At 45.4% G+C, this 16971-nt stretch overlaps 1 protein-coding gene across 5 annotated transcripts in view; it reads right to left on the bottom strand.

The window, feature by feature from the left end:
• Nucleotides 1-13254, bottom strand: part of Adam23 (ADAM metallopeptidase domain 23) — a 145037-nt gene extending 131783 nt beyond the window's left edge. For 3 of the 5 annotated variants that reach the window (XM_029538659.1, XM_029538658.1, XM_029538657.1), the window contains exons 1-2: nt 12734-13225; nt 11240-11460 (exon numbers count right to left, since the gene is read on the bottom strand). In XM_029538659.1, coding sequence (XP_029394519.1) covers nt 11240-11460; nt 12734-12935 — 423 coding nt within the window. In that variant the 5' untranslated portion in view covers nt 12936-13225. Of the gene's footprint in view, nt 1-11239; nt 11461-12733 lie in introns of all 5 variants that reach the window. The other 2 variants (XM_021197388.2, XM_021197387.2) reach the window with 1 other exon arrangement.
• Nucleotides 13255-16971: the final 3717 nt, after the last annotated feature.

Here is a 16971-nt window from a genome sequence, read left to right as displayed (position 1 = left end):
CATTTATAAGCAGTAGAGAACCAGGGTGCCAGCTCTTCTGGCAAACCTGCACACAGATTCTACATGCTGGCCAAGGCCTGTCTGTCCCATTGTATCCCGTGTGACAATGAAAGCAAACTGTGGGTCTGATACTCCTGTCCTGTTGGGTTCTTCAAAGTTGGAAGATGTAGAAACATTCTATCTGCCATGGTCTCATCCTTTCTATACTTCACATCCAAGCCTTCCAATGTTTTCCGATGTTTTTCTTGGGTTTGGCCTCATTGGGAGACTTGGCAGGAGGGAAGAAAAGGGAAAGAGTGTGCTAACTGGGACAGTTCTTGGGAAACTGATCTTAAGATCTGTGTTATTCAGAGCACAAGTATGGGGACTTTACCAATGCCCTTGAGGGGGAGGGGAAAGGTGCACCTGGGGCTGGGGACATAGCTCGGTAGCATGCATACTGGCCTGACACACTGGCCTGAGATCTTGGGTTTCATTCCCACACAAGAAAGAAAGAAAGAAAGAAAGAAAGAAAGAAAGAAAGAAAGAAAGAAAGAAAGAAAGAAAGAAAGAAAGAAAGAAAGAAAGAAAGAGAAAGAAAAGGTTCTTCTTACAACTCACTAAAATGCCTGCTTTCCAAATGTCCTGGTTATCCACAAAGATTTAGGAAAATCATCTCTAACTGTCAGCATAGCTCAGCCAGGACCACGGATAATTAATTCATCAGGCCTCACACACACCATCCCGTACTCACTCCTTCTCAGGATCCCACCACCAGCTTCCGGAGACCTGACGTTAAGTCTGTGCCCCCAAACCTGGCTCGAGCCTTCTGCCTTCTTCCATCTGACATGGATAGAACTCATCTGCAGCTCAAACCAAGAAGACACTGAAAACCCTCAGCCACTCAGCAACAAGGGGAGCAGGAGTAGACGACATTTTCTGATATTCTAAGCAGCCCTCATCCCGGGGCTCTGACAAACACACAAGGAACGTGACCTAAGGAGAGAAGGGTCCTTTAGCTCTTGCTCTCTGAGGTTTCTGCCCAGAGTCAGGCGGCTCAGCAGGGCCCATGTGGCAAACACTGCTCACTTCATGGTGGCCAGGAAACAGTAGGGTGAAAGACAGACAGCCCGGATGGAAGACTACTTCCCCCAGCCAGGCTCTGCCTCCTAATGTGTCCATCATCCTAAAATAGTAACATCAGCTGGGGACTAAGCCACTAACCCACTAGCCTGTGGGGGGCATTTCATATTCAAACCACCACAACGGCCAAATTTTTTAGAATCACATATGTTCCACAAATAAACAGATATACCGGGTCATTAAATGGCCATTTCCTTGCTTTGAGTTGCAATATCATCTTCGTTTTGAGTCCCTGGTTATGTTACATTCCATGTGCTGACAAATGCACTAAATTGGGAGTTCTGTCTATTTTTTTCCCTTAGCTACTAAAAAAAAAAAAAAAAAAAAAAAAAAAAAAAAAAAAAAAGGTGGCTTTACCAATTCTCATTAAATCAGCTTGCTTCAGACGCCCACCTCTTTAAGCTGTAAGCTCCTACAAAGTATACAAGAATACTTTTCCAAGAAAAGAAGTTATTCCTAAAATGAGTCAAATGTCTGACATATACTTTGGAAACACCAAACACAACTCTACCTGCCCCCCTCTCTCCATAAGGAAGGAAAATCTGAAGAAAAAAAAAATAAGATTAAAAGCAATAAGGAAAGATGTCAGGCATGGTGAGACACACCTGCAATCCCAGAATTTGGGGGCAACTGAGGCAACAGTATTTTAAGTTTGAGGCTAGCTTGGGCTATATTGTGAGTTCTAAGCTAGCCTGAATTTCACAGTATAAACTTGTCTCACAAATTAAAAAAAAAAAAAAAAAAAAAAAAGGAAAGGAAAGGAAAGAGAAGAAAGAAAGGAAGGAAGTGAGGGAGGGAAAGAGAGGTAAGGGGGAGGGGGAGGGAGGAAGCTGGGAAGGGGAAGAGAGATAAAGACCAACAAAGCTACTCAATGCAAGGAAATGCTGAAGGCAGAAGGAAGGGACCTAGCTCAGGTGTCATTAGCTCACAGGACTTTCGATCAAGAAGACAAGTGTCTGAGCTACAGAGAAGGCTCAGTGGTCAAGAGCACACGTGAACTGCTCTATCTGAGTTCAGTAACACTGACACTACCAGGTACTCACAGTTCCTAACTCCAGCTCTAGGGGATAAGACTCCCTCTTTTGGTGCCTGTGAGCACGGCACTCACATACATACACACACACACACACACACACACACACACACACACATACACACACACATTTAAAAATATGTATTTTGAAAACAATTTTTAAATAAATACTTTTTTAACATATTTTTATCTCAAGGGCATGACAAGCTCTCTATGCCCCGCTCACAGAAGTGTACTACAGAAAACTGGAAATCTGGAGATGAAGGCTCCACATCTAGAACATGGAAGTGACAGTCATCTCAGTAGCTTTGCTCTGGGGACTATGGGTGAAAGGTAGGACAGTGCCTCCATAAAACAGTGAGGTTCAATACAAAAGCTACAGGTTGTATTTGCTGCCGCAAAGCTTTGGAGAGTTGAGCTGCAAGTTCATTTAATGTGTTCTACTTCACTGAAGAAGTAAAGAGCTGGGAGACACACGAGGGAAAAGACTTGTCTACACGCGGCTGGGTTTATAGCGTTGGTGGAGCCCATCCATGGGGCTGCCTTCATATGTACTGGCAGGCCTGTGACACAAGACAGCACAGAACACCCAATTAAGCGAGTCAGACTGCAACTTGCCACGGGAGTTTCTACATGTCCATACTGAGGGAAAGCAAACTCCAGGGAGATCCTGGAACTCAGCAGACACTCAAAAGAATCAAGCCAGTGCCTCTCTTGTTCCCTGTTTATTCCTCTCTCTAGTGTTCCTCTCTAGGGATGTAAGAGATCAGACCCAAAGCCTTGCAAATAAGCCCTCTATAGCTGCCCTGCACTTCCAGACCTCCGGGAGGGGTTCGGTTTGCTTTTATCTTGTTTCCGGGTTGTTTTTGTGGCTGTTGTTGAATTGCTTTGTTTTGCTTTGTGGGTTGTTGGTTTATTTGTTTGTTTTTTTGTGATCAGCTTCTGCCCATGCTTAGGTCAGACTACTTCTAAATGTACCTTTAATCCCACCAGGCAGACAGAGGAAGTCCAGGATCATGTGATCTCCCGATTGCCCCTATCCACCTGGACCAGAGCAGTCCCTCGCAGGGACACTGCCATGGAGTTAAGAGATGAACGCCTCCTCTGTGTCATGAAAGATTCAAGCCCAAGAGAAATATATAGCCCCTGGCCTGCTCATACTTCTCCACAGTAGCCTACTCAAGCTTAACAGCTCTGCCATCAGTGTCTACCATGTGGAGGGATCTGCTCCAAGTCCCATCCTTTTCTTTTCAAACCCTTGGAAAACATTTACTGTTTAGGTTGAACCTGTTAACAAATGAGTGCACCATGTCACAGAAGAATTCCAAATGGAGGAAATTTCCAGGAGAGGAAATGTGCTTCGGCCCACTCTCTAGCCAAAGAAGATGTCAACAAAACTTTGAGAAACTAAATTAACTCACAGCTGCACTGGACGGGGTTCCCAGGGATAGAGACATCTACCTGCCCTGACATGAGTGAGCAGGGATGTTTCTCAGGTCATTATTTCAAATAAAACATGATAACTAGATCCCTTTTATAATAAAATTTCTAGCATTAACCTCAATTAAAGTTGTACTTTATACACAAATATACACAAATTCTAAGCACAAAGACTCCCCAGGAACACTGCAAAACCCAGACTTTGAGTGTTCACTAAATTGTGCTAAATAAAGTTCTTCGTTCATTTTGAACTGAATACTTTGGGTGAATAAAACTTTATGATTATGTGCTTTGTGCCTTATGCACTTTCTTGAAAGGAAAACAACTTATTCTGAAAACTCAAACCTTAGGAGCAACTAATTATTGAGGTCTTAAAGATGGATGTGACAAGACCCTCTGAGCTAAGTAGGAATTTAATGGAATTTGGACCTCAAAGCCTCGAGACACATTAGCGATGGATTCGTTTCTTTCCATGGAGCACGAAGGTTTTCTGGAAGTAGCCTCATAGTCTGAACAGATATGGATGGAATCACACCCACAGACTGACCCTTGGACAAACAGACGCAGAAGAATGCTGAATGAGAAAGACCACAGTGGCTCTGTGGAGTGGGAGGGACACAGAAGTGTACCGCCTGTGCTCTGCCAGAAGGAAAACTTATCTAGCTGAAGTTATGCTTGCTGCATGTGGAGAGAGGGAGTCATGTGATGAAATAAGTGTTCCAGTAAGATTAATCTGTCAGTAGTGGGACTGATGGATTGACAGAGAACGAGACAAGAGGCAGTGACAAGAGCGCAATGTGGTGAGGAGGGGGTGGAATCAGGGAGCAGCATCAAGACTTGGTAAGTGACTATTTATAGGCAGGAAATGAAGGAAAGAAGAGTCAAAGATGACTTCCCAAGTTCACTCTTCCATGCTGAGAGGCAGCAGTTCCAGTGAGGAAAATAGGGACCATGAGGACAGCTCCGTCCTTGAAATACAACTATTGTGTACTGGCTAAAGTCACTAAACCTGGGCAGTGCCACCAGACAAAGGGTCCTGGCTTATTTTCTGACTGGCAGAAGAAAGGGTCCCCAAGAAGTAAAGGCGAGCGGATACAAGCAGTTATAGAGTTGGCAAGAATGAGGCAGGCCCTGAGCAGGCAGCATGGTTCAGTGGTGAGCTTCTCAAATTGATTTATTTTTTTAAAAAAAACTGATCTAGACTTGAGAGAAGAAAAAAAAAAAAATCAAAGACAAGGATCCAAAGCCAATCACCCAAAGACACCAAGAAAGAAAAAGAAATAAAGAAGGGCACAACTGAGACAGGAGACTGTTTCCATCTGTCGTCTGTTGCTATAACTGAATACTGCAGACTTAGAAAAAAAACACAGGTGCATTTAGCTCATGATTCCGGAGGCTGCAAAGCCCCCAGTCATGACACTAGCGTATACAGAAGACCTTGATGCAGCATGACCAGGCTGAGAGCATCCCATGGCAAACCAAATGTTCTAGCCAGAGTCTTTCTTGCTCTTCCTATAAAGCTACTGATGCCGTCATGGGGTTCCTCCCATCATGACATCCTCCAATCCTACTTACTTCCCAAGGACTTGACCACCACATACCACTACCGTATGAGTTTGAGAATAGCATTTCCAACACAAAATTGTGTAGAACAGGTCCAAAGTACGGTCTAAGGAAAATAGGGTTGGAGGCCAGCCCAGTTCTTTCTTCTCTCTGCTTTCCTTGAGCAAAGGTTGCTCTCTCCTCTGCCTGTCTACCACCTTCTGTTCCAACAGCCAGTAATGGCACAGACATGCCACAGCTCGGTCCTGACTCTTCACCAGGAGAGTGGAGACTAAGTTCTGCCATCTTTCTCCAGCCTTTTCTCCTATTCTTATCTAAAACATACACCCACCTTCTCTTCATAGGAGCTACTTCTTAACACTCGGTGGACCTGTCACACCCAGCGTCTAGGCCCACTCTGCCCTTCAAAGGAGACCACCATTCTCTACCATGACCTGTTATTTTATCTTCTCCAAGCACTTGTCAACGCTTCTAATTAACAGGCTGGTGGTGTTAGTGGGCTTGTCTGTGTCCCTCCCCCGCCCCACATCCCCTTTGGAAGGTAAAGCGCTCTGTGAGCCACAGGATTGGTGTTGGACACCATGCTCATTTCCTGAGCCCCCTCCTATGACTTACCCCGTGACATGGGATAAATCAAACCCCTGCATCTGTCTCTCCTGTCTATACAGCCTCTCACTTCTTCTGACACTCACTATCTCTCTCCACCATGGGCTCTTCCCAGGAAAGAGGTGGATTCGAATCCTGGCTCTGTCCGCAGCCCTCTAGCTATTAGTCCTGTTTGAAGACACCAATGACAAATCTCAACTGCAGCATGTAAAATAAATCTTGGTCACTAGATTTCTAAGGAATTATGAAGGGCTTTTTTTCCTTACTAGCCGCACCCCCATCCCCGGTCTCTCACATGCCTAAAAATCCCTAATGTGCTGTGTGTGTCCTTCTCCTTACCCACAGACTGAAATGCCTAAAGGAAAATTTGCAAATGAAGCAAGGGGCCACTAGAGAGGTGTTCTTGCAAGTTTAAACAGTATAAACAGAGGTTTAGCGACTCACACAATGCCAAAACTCAAGACTACAATTACCACTCCTGATGATCTAGTCAAATACAAAAAAAAAATATCTAGAAGAATCTGCAGGCTATTTGTTTTGAATTTCAGTATGATTATAACATGAGATGTATGGCAATCACTAAATTCTTTCTATCTATGTTTTCTTATATATGGATGTTCCATGTCCCATAATAGTGAAACTTCCTCTTAATAAATAAGGATCATAAAAACATATATTCCATACTTCTAAAAATGTGTAAGAATGTCTTGTAGTAGAACTCCTTGGGACTTCCTTATTCCTTATGGCTCTTTCTGTCGTCCCATACTAAGGAAAACGGGGCTTCTGGCTTCTAGAAAATCAAGAATTGAGGAACCAGCCTTGCCCTGAAGTAAACTTAAAAGCGTGACCACTGTGGCCCAAATTCACTTACAGCTGACAGGACCCTCTGTGGTAGATACATGTTCAGCACACGTGAGCCTCTGGATTCAACTCCCAGCACCAAAATAAAAAGGAAACTGCCTTTACTAAACTCTCCCTTTTCTCTCTTTAACCTGGAACTGTGGGGAGTAGGGAGTAGCCTGTTTACCTAAAAGTCGGTTGTGACAAGAGGTAATTTGTTTGGGTGACTCCAGTGACATGCGGGTCACCCTCCCTGACCCTAAACTATACCTCATGTCCCTCTCCCAGTCCTTCCCTATCAGACGAGAGACCACATAAAAGACAAGTAAATTTTGATCAACGTTCTCGGGAAAAGACTTCCCAGCATCGTCTTAAAGGGGGGGGGGGTGAATGAATGAAGAATGAGTGAGTCTGTTTCTCCTGCTGTTCATGTCTATTGTCCATTAGATTCATATACTGCATTGATGATACATTGTTATATGTAATAATCATATAACAGCACACAGACTCATTAAAGACTGGCAAGTCTTGATAACAAACAGGCATAAGAAAATGCAAAAGCTCTTCTTCTGTCCTCATTCTCACTCAACACTCAACACAACACTGTTGGCATGAGTTGTCTGGGCCTTCTTTCCCACGTACCAAGCGATCTGAGAATTCTCCACAACAAACAAGCCAGGTCCTCTAATTTAGTTTTGTTCAGACACTATCCATCTGAAGAGAGCATTAGACCTCACAGGTTGGAGGTTGAGTCCCACAAGACTTCAGATGCCAATCACAAGCTCCAAGCTAGGGCCTGAGCTTGTAAAGCTGTAAATCAGGCCTCTCAACACTCCCTCAGAGTTGACTGACTTGCTAAGAGAAGCTCACTGAATTCAGGGAAAACATTTACTAGTTTCCATAAAAGACATTATAAAAGTGACAGAGGTGGAAGAGACACACAAGGCAAGATATGGAAGAAAGGTGTGAGCTCTGGGCCTACCCAGGTGCCACGCCCAGAATCTGATCCCTTTGGATCAGAAGTTTTGGAGTGTGGTTGATCGTGCCACTAGACATTGATGATCAACCAACTATATCTTAAGGTCCTTTCCAGATGGCTGAGGATGAAAGTCCCAATCCTTCAATCACACCTTCATCTTTCTAGTGACTAGACTCCCATCATAAAAAAATCTTAGAAGGCCCCAGTCACCAGGCATCGTCACATTATCCCATGAAAGAGCAGCCTCTCATCACTCTGATGATTTCAAGAGTCTGTGTGACAGAAAAATGGGATGATACCAAATATATATTTTCCAGTATCCCACAAAATTAAAATTCTTCATTAGCATGCCCTGATACTGCTATGTAATACTAAATCTCCTTAGGTAGTAAGGAGATTGCTATAATAAACTATCAGATAACAAGATTGCGCATCAAAAAAAAATCATAATTTGGACAAGTACCAAAAGTAAAATGAAAACCTAAGATATTTGTTCATCCTCTGCCTACTCTTGGACTGGCTTGGTTTTATGCCTCATATCCAGGCACAGTTATAATTGTTCCCTTCTCTCAAAAATGGAGCCATGTGGGCTTTAACTGTTTCTTCAACATCACTCTATGTAGTCATTGAAATGATTCCCATTCTCATTCACTTTGAATTGCTGTGATAAAACACCATGATCAAAGCAACAAGGGGGATGAAGGGATTATTTGTCTCACACATGCCAGGTCATGACCCATCACTGAAAGAAGTCAGAGTAGGAGCTCAAGGCAGGAACTGAGGTAGAGACAGGAACTGAGATAGAGACCACAGAGAAGTGTTACTCACTGCCTCTCGTCCCATGGTTTGCTCTGCTCGCTTTCCCATGCACTCCAGGACCATCAGCCCAGGGGAACACGGACCAGAGGGAGCTGGGACCTCCCACATCAATTGTTAATCAAAAGAGTGTCCCCAAGATTTGTTTGCAGGCCATCTGATTAAGGCATTTTCCCACCTGAGATTTCCTCTGCCCAAATGATCCTAGTCTGTGTGTCAAACCGACAGATCAGAAAGGAGAAAGAAAACTAACCTGCAAAATTCCTAAGTATTCTTTGACATGGAAATGCTAAAACTTTCAAAGCCAATACCACATACACAGGGGCGCCACACATCCAGCTTTCAGACTATCCCTTTATGAAAGAGTTAATAAGCACTTCAACTTTCGTGGCTGTTAAGTATGAAGGACCCATCCACACACAAGATTACAAAACTTCTTCAGACATAAATGTGGAGCGTGGCCTTGCAACCTAGATTTGGAAATGCCCCAGTCTAAATCTGCACCCAATCACAGGGATCCATGAGAGAAGCACCATGATTCAGCATTTCTAAGGCATTCATTAAAATGTGCTCGCATGCAGCAGAGCCTGAGCAAGGACAGGTCCCAAGTACATGGATATTAAAATCAAGTTCTTTTTTTAAACAAAGCAAGGATGGGGGAATTCTGTACTTTCTCATAGTAACTTTTATAAAGCAGCTGAGCTGGCAAGTGAGTCTGCTATTCGGCAAGTCATCCTAAGATCCATTGGAAAACACGAAACACATCCTACTGACCAGTCCACAGAAGCTTAAAGACACAGGGGAAAAGGAGCTCAGAGACCACAAAAGGAAAAGTCAGGGCGCCACCAAATCAGATTTGTACTATAAATCTAACCCAGGCTCGCCTCAGGATCTTGCTTATGTCATCTCTGTGTCTCCTGGAGAATAAACGTGGCTTTTTCACCCTTGAGAACCCAATCATCTCTTATCTGTGAACCTTTACCATACAGCTTTGCATATGAGAAATAGACAACAGATGTTTATTGAATTAAGTTAATAAGAAAAGAAAAAGACTTTCAAATATCATGTTTGTCTTAAAAAGTAGGAAAAAAAAAAGTAGAAAAGAAGCCAGGCTGAGGAGGGTGAGGAGAGTCGAGAAACTTAGTCCGTCGAACAGCAAGCCAGTACTCCACAGGAAGAACCCATTCATCTACATAAGTGACAGGTAAAAGTCAATAGACTTTATCATAAAGTCAGACATATGCAGTGAATCGCGCCCACAAACAAAGCAGCCATCTAAGGCTAGACCATAGGACAAACATAAGTCATACCATCCAACGCCCACGCTAAGAAGAAGTTTCACTGAAATCTCTTTCAGACCTCAGCTGTGGAGGCTTTAGACCTTCTTTAAAGCAGGCTTTGAGGTAGCTAGGAGCTTCCTCCAGCACCCTGTACAGAGGCCCAAGAGTTTAAGAACTATAAACAAGTAACACAATCTATCTCCGACTTAGCATAGGGATCACTTATAAGGGAAGCTAGCTGGTCCTCCCTGCATGTTATCAAGGGGGCTTTGGGCATCTCTTCCTAAAGACAACATCTATTCCTTCTATCCTTAAGACATGAAGTACTAGTTACTCCACTAAGTTACAGAAAACCTTCTGAGCGAAAGGCCTGCTAGGGGAGAAGCTCACAGTCTCAGCCATGGTGGGCAACACCCCCTTCAAAATCACACAAAGAAGGCTAACCAGATTAACAGTTATTCAGTATAAAGGACACTCTTTCTCAGGGACTTTGCTTGTTTTAAAAATAGTAGCAATTAACTGTTCAAACCTAATAGCTGCTTCAAACCTTGAGAAGAGTCCCACAAAGACCTTTTATCCCTGTCTCCCCATTTATGAAATGGGGAGAAGCATGGCGGTCCTTACCAAACACATGCTGATGCAAACCACAGAAGCACTGCCTAAGTTCTATGTCCTTAACCAGCTCCTGCTCTTGCCAACTGAACAGGGACAGTTCGGAAGGAAATTTATTATCATAAAGTCAGACATGTGCAGTGAAATCACGCCCACAAACAGAACAGCCTGTTTTCTGTGCTGAATGCAGAGCAAAGTTTCCACTACTGCACAGTGTAGATTTGCTTCAGATCCAAACTATCATTGGATCAAACAATAAGACCCAGGAGAGGGGATTCCTTAAACTCTTGGGGCATTAGATACTTTTGTCTTTGCCTGGGTATCTTTCTCAAGCTCCAGGTCACTTTCACAACCAACCTAAAAGTAAAGCAAATGTTCACCATCCATGAAGAATGCCCTCAAGGGTGATGTCGATCAAAACTGATCTATATCTTATATAAGTCGTTGTTTTCTGTTCTTCACAGTCTCTTGAAATGCCGAATTGTTTACTGACCACCTATCATAGTAATGCTCCCCCCAATGCCCAATTCAAGAAATAAAGTAAACTCAAGTGCAAGTTCTGCCTGGAAAGCCTGAGAGGCCTTCTGTGTACAGACTGCCAGGAGTGTTGTCTCCTGCACCTTTACATAAATGCTCCCAGAAACAAGTCAGAACTGCAAACAAGTTCACTCTACTGCTTAGTGCCAAGGTACCGGAGAGACAAGGGGACCCAGTTTGTCACAGGACATCTGAAATGCTCAGTTTCCATTTCAGTCAAAGAAACAAACAGTAAACCCTGACCCAGTCGATCCCAAGTTAATTCCCTCTAGTTTCTCTTCTACCATCGTATTAATCGCTTACTTAATAAAATGCTGCACTAAAATTTGTGAAATCAGATTCTGGCAGAAAATCAAATGGAAAGAGAACTCTTTGTGGCAGCAAGTTGGACGTATTCAGTCTCCTGCCTACCTTATTATGTTTCTGTTGGTGTCTGGCCTTTGTGTCAAGAACATGATAAGGGCTTTCTGAGTCCTGGTTGATGTAATACACCAGTCTTGAAGGCAGTGTGATTTCTTTCTGCACTGCACTGCTGTAGCTGGTATTTCTGCTGCTGCTATTTTGTTGCAATGTGTTGTCTTCATCTGCCAGGACTCCCAGGGTTTTTTCTGCAGTTTCATTCCAGTGCGGAGCTGGGGGGGTTGGGGGGGAAGCACAAATATACACAAATACACACAGATACATCCAGTAAATATAAAAGTTCTAAAATACATCTTTCTGTTAATTACATTAACAAAGTTTTCTATTGCTAAAAAGTTAGAAAGTGGAGACACCAAAAGACATAGGTGACTAAGCCTGGGAAGCTTACACAATCATGTCCTGTCCTCAGGTAGACCTTTCCCATCCACTCTTAGATCTGAACGTCTGAACTGTGAGGGGTCGGAGAGCAGAATGGGCTTAGAGAAAAGTCAGCAACTAACATGCTCAAGGGGCCTGACCCTCGTCCCCTCCCCCCTCAGAGGATACAGCAGCTCAACTGTACCCAACTTAACATCACCCCATCTGAGAGTCAAGACCACTCCAGACAAAACTTGGGTCCTGAATTCATGGACACTGAATGTAAAGTGATACTTTCAAATATATTTGTGTGTGTATGTGTGTGTGTATATATACATATACATATATATAATACACATATGTGTGTATGTATGTACATGTATATGTGTATGAATGTGTATATACATATATACATAATGATTTCCATTTCCTTCTAACTTTGAGATGAGCAAAAAAAACTGTTTTGCCATAAAGGGCTATAGTTGCTGGCAACTTTCCAAATTCTTTCTTTTTACTGCCAAGGCCAGCTTTCTGCTTTCAGTGACTTCCAATCACCAGTGTGCTCAACATTGTATTATTCTGATTGCTCATTATGACAAGCATTTTGGGAAAACACAGCCAAAGGTCATGTGCAAAGAGTGTCTTGGAGACTTTCATTCTCTGGTCCCCAAAGTATGCCTCTCTCACCTTAATTCCAACAGCAGGGACTAAACCTGGTGGGGAATTTGAGGGATCAAGCATTTGCCACTATTATTGCATGCCCCCCACCCCTCCGCATTCACATGAAGGTTCCCCCAAGGCAAGAAGCAACTTGCTAGCTCACTGCATCTTCCTGTCACTGGAAGTTACATAGAGAGCGCTAAAGGACTCAGGAGCCACCAAATACCTCTGGGTGGAACCCACAGTCATTGGAATGGGTCTTTAGTGAATGCAACAGAAAGGGACTTCCAAAAGTGAACCAGCATGAACCCGGGCTTGGGACGGACAAGGGTGGAGAGGTCGACAGGGAGGCGCTCGAAGGCCAGGCTGGGGACCCACTCGTCTGGGGCACACGCACCTGCGTGCCCTTCTCTCTCCTCCCCAGGGCCCCGCGGGGAAGGCAACGCAAAGGGCACCGGCCATACCCACCGCTGGGCGCAGCGGCCCCCCGGGCACGGGGCCGGGACGAGGCGGCGAGCGCAGGTATCAGGAGAAGGACGAGGAGCAGGCGGCAGGGCGGCGCGCGGGCCAGCACTGGGCCGGTGGGGCAGCGGCCGGGGCCGCAGGAGGCTCCGGGAAGGCTGCAACCCGTCAGGGGCGGCCGCCGGGAGTTGTTGCCGGGCGGCTTCATGGCTCATCGCTCCCGGGCGCCGGTCCGAGTGACCCGCGAGAGCGCCGGGCTGGGTTGCGGGGCGGCTGCGGGCGGAGCCGGTCACGCCGGCTGGGCGCGCATGCTGCGGCCGCGGGCAGGGGTCAGGGGCTGGGGTCTCGGGGACGGCGGCGCGCCCTCCTCCTCTCTTTCCGCCTTTCGGGGAGCGGCCCGCAGAGGGGGTCCCCGCCGCTCCACCAACTTGGAGCCTCCTCCAGTGGCTGCACCCTCCCAGTGGCGGGCGCGGCCGCACCAGTGACTGCGGGGGTTGCTGCCGGGCCTAAGGATGCTGAGGAGGCGCGCGCAGGAGCGAGCGGCGCGGGCACGCGCGGCGCGGGCGCGAGATTCGGGGACGCGCAGCGCGGTACTGCACCCCACCCTCCGGGAGCGCGCTCGAACGCGGTTTCGGGTGCTGATGCTCTTGCAGATGCTGATGCTGTATCCTGCATGGGCCACGCTGCGCATGCTCGACTGTGGGAGCCCCGGGGAGGTGTGGGGAGAAGGGGGGGGGAAGGGTGCAGAGTGATGCAGCATCCCAGGCAGCATCAAAATAGTTGGTGGCACCTCCAAAGATGGGGGTTAGGGGAGAAAGAAGTTTGCAGTCAGGGATGACACCGAAGAGGAAAGTGCAAGGGTTTCCAGGCCCGGGCAGGCCTGATCTGGCAACAACTTGCCAAGAAAAGCGACCCATCCTCAACAACCACTCCTATACCAACCCTCTCCAGCGCAGGGAAAACTGAGACTATGCATTTTCCTTCTCAAACCTTTATTTATTTCCTTCCTTCAAATAAAGGGCTGCAGCCAGGGAAGTAAAAATAGCTGTGCTCCTCATAGCAGCTAGTGGGATGACAGTGGGAAGCACTGTGGTGCATCCGCAGGCTGGCGTCTGTGGGCACCGAGCCACTGGGATCCCCTTGCAGGGTCGTGGGTCCTCCCTCCTCGTGCCCATAGGGCTTTGAAGACAGCTAAATTCAGAAAGTGTGACGGGCCATATTCTGGAATAGAAGAAATACAGAGATTAGAAAGCAACCGTGCAGCTATCTTGGGAAATCTATCGTTTGTCAACCAGCCTTGGGGGTGGGCAGGCATTTCTGAGAACACACTTCTATTTTTGAGATCCAGTCGTATCTTGTGCAGAGAAAGGGGGTATTTTCGCTCAGGGCTGTCAGTTCCCTGGTTTGGGTGGATTAGCAGCCGCTACTAATTCTGGTGGTTCCAAATTAGGATTTGAGGCCCATTTCTACCACCGGACTCTGGTAACACCAACAGTAACTTATTCACTCTCCCAAGATTGGTCTGAGTAATAACAATGGTGTCTTACTCCATTATTGATATTTAAAATAGAGCTAAGGACATCTACTTGGAAAGGGCCCGGAAGGTTCAAGAAGTGCATGATTAAAATGAAAGAAGCTATGCTTACATCACCATCATCCAGTCAAGGCTGTTAACTGCCTTCTGTACCCGAGCTTCACCAAAAGAACTTCTGGTGACAGACAAAAATGACAGGCCTGCATGCAGATCTCACACTGCAGAGCTGTTGAGGTGTCCGATATTAATTTTAATCTCTTCCTTTCAAACTTGAGCAGAAGTATTTATTTGGCACATGGATTTAATTAATTAACTAATGTTTACTCACTCACACATGCGCGCGCACACACACACACACACACTCTCTCTCTCTCTCTATGTGAGCAGCAACAGTTTTCATTCACATTGTAGCCTTAGGTCCTAACATGCTATCTAAGGCCCAGGGAAATCTCTTGGATAATACATGGCCAATGAGTAAGTCAGGAGATTGTCTCAAGTTATATTTGATATAATATACATCCTGAAAAGGGGGTAGGGAGACCTCATAGTGCATGGGGTTAATACCTTTCCTACTTGCCATCCTTGGCTCTGCATATGCAAATCATCTTTTCCCTATCAAAACTTGGCAAAAACAGCACTGGGGGTGTAGTGTTTACCTATCATGTAAAGGCCCTGAGCACTCCATTCCAGCATCACACAAAAAACTATCTCTCTCTCTGGCTGGCTGGCTGGCTCTCTCTCTCTCTCTCTCTCTCTCTCTCTCTCTCTCTCTCTGTGTGTGTGTGTGTGTGTGTGTGTGTGTGTGTGCGCGCGCGCGCACACTGGCGCTCAAGCACAAATGAATGTCTGCCATGGCACATGATGTTATCAAAAGACAACTATATGGAGCGACCCATGGCGCTGACCACATATGTGGCAGAGCACATATGTGGCAGAGGATGGCCTTGTTGGACATCAGTGGGAGGAGAGGCCCTCGGGCCTGAGGGTGTTCAATGTCCCAGTGTAGGGGAATGCCAGGGTGGGAGGATGGGAGTCGGTGGATGAGGGAGCACCCTCATAGAGGCCGGGGGAGAGGGGTGGGATAGGGGGTTTCTGAAGGGGAGACCTGGAAAGGGGGAAACATTTGAAATGTAAATAAAATATCCAAGAAAAGAAAAAGAAAAAAAAAAAAAGAAAGTGTTGATTAGACAAAGTCAATACATATATTAAACCTAATAATGTGTTCATCATGTAATCAAAAGGACAAATGAGCCGGGCGTGGTGGCGCACGCCTTTAATCCCAGCACTCGGGAGGCAGAGGCAGGCAGATTTCTGAGTTCAAGGCCAGCCTGGTCTACAGAGTGAGTTCCAGGACAACCAGGACTACACAGAGAAACCCTGTCTCAAAAAAACAAAATAAAAAATAAAATAAAAATAAACAAAAGGACAAATGAGTTAAATCCTTAGGACCTGTATTTTAAAAGCCAGGAACAAAGATAATCTTGTAATCCCAATGATGGAAAGGTGTAGTCGGGTAGACCTCAGACAGAGTTTAGCTAACTTGGCAAATTCCAGCCAGTAATAGAGTCTTATAACATAAAAAAATAAAGAATACGAGGTAGATTGTTTAAAAAAAAAAAAAAAAAGACAACTGTATTTGTGCTGAGTAAGGCATGGTGGGGACAGAATGACACAGTTCCTGCCCCTGGGACAGAGCCAGCAGATGTGGGCCTCCAAGAGTGTAGACTGTCCTGGGCATAAGGCTTGTTTGTTTAATAATGTATATACTTTACATTTTTCCTTGGAGGAATGTCCTCCTTGTTAATGTTAATGACTCCATGATAATCAGAGACTGCAAGAGCCCCAGAGGTGAAGGTGTGGCTAATCTCTCAGCAAAATGTTAAAGCTGGGACCTTCAGGACAGTCCTTAAGGCTGTGGAAAGAACTCTAAAAACATGAGTTTGAAAATATATAATTTTTCAACTATGCAAAATATAGGGATGCAACAATATAAATTATGAGGGGCGTCACAAATCTAAAGGAACAGAGGTAGCTACACTATGAGCCAGCTTACCAGAAAGATACAAAGGCAGACAGATTCCTGAGTTCAAAGTCAGCCTGGGACACACTGAGTCCAGGACAGGGTGTGGTAGAAGTGGTCATTTCAGGGCAGGGTCCTGTCTAGCTAGTTCTCCTCACTGCTTAACAGAGGCTGGGCGATCTCTGAATTCTTTGGCAGTGTTAAAAGAAATGTGTGCTTCCTGTTTCCTAAGAATTAAGGGACTGGGGCCAACAGATGCTGATTCTTAGGTTAATCGAAAGGAAACTTGAAGTAAATGACTAGATTGATATGTAAAATAAAAGACTGGGCTTATGATCTGCAAGAGGTGAGCTATCCAGAGAATTTTTTAGAATAGCAAGAGAAAGCCACTTAGAGAGCTGTCTCAAGCAGAACATAGAAAGAGCTGTCTAGAGATCTCTGGAGAAAGTAGATCAGAGAGAAAGAATGCAGAACAGGGAGAGAGCAGGCTGGAAAGCTGTCTCCTACAGAACACAGGCCGCCAGCTAGGACCCACGATTTGACTTTGAGTCCTTTGTTTCACCGCTCCCAGACATCCTTTCTTTCAGAACTGCTCTCCAAGCCAAGGCTGGTCCTTGGCATATTTGGGTAGCAACAGAAGAGATGCAGCAAGCTTGGCTGAAGTCAAGAAAATGAAAAATCAGAAGGCCA

The sequence above is a fragment of the Mus pahari genome, chromosome 5 (genome assembly GCF_900095145.1).
Source record: "Mus pahari chromosome 5, PAHARI_EIJ_v1.1, whole genome shotgun sequence".
NCBI lineage: Eukaryota > Metazoa > Chordata > Mammalia > Rodentia > Muridae > Mus > Mus pahari.
Note: the sequence above shows the minus strand (reverse complement) of the source record. Positions and strands in the feature narration are given on the sequence as shown.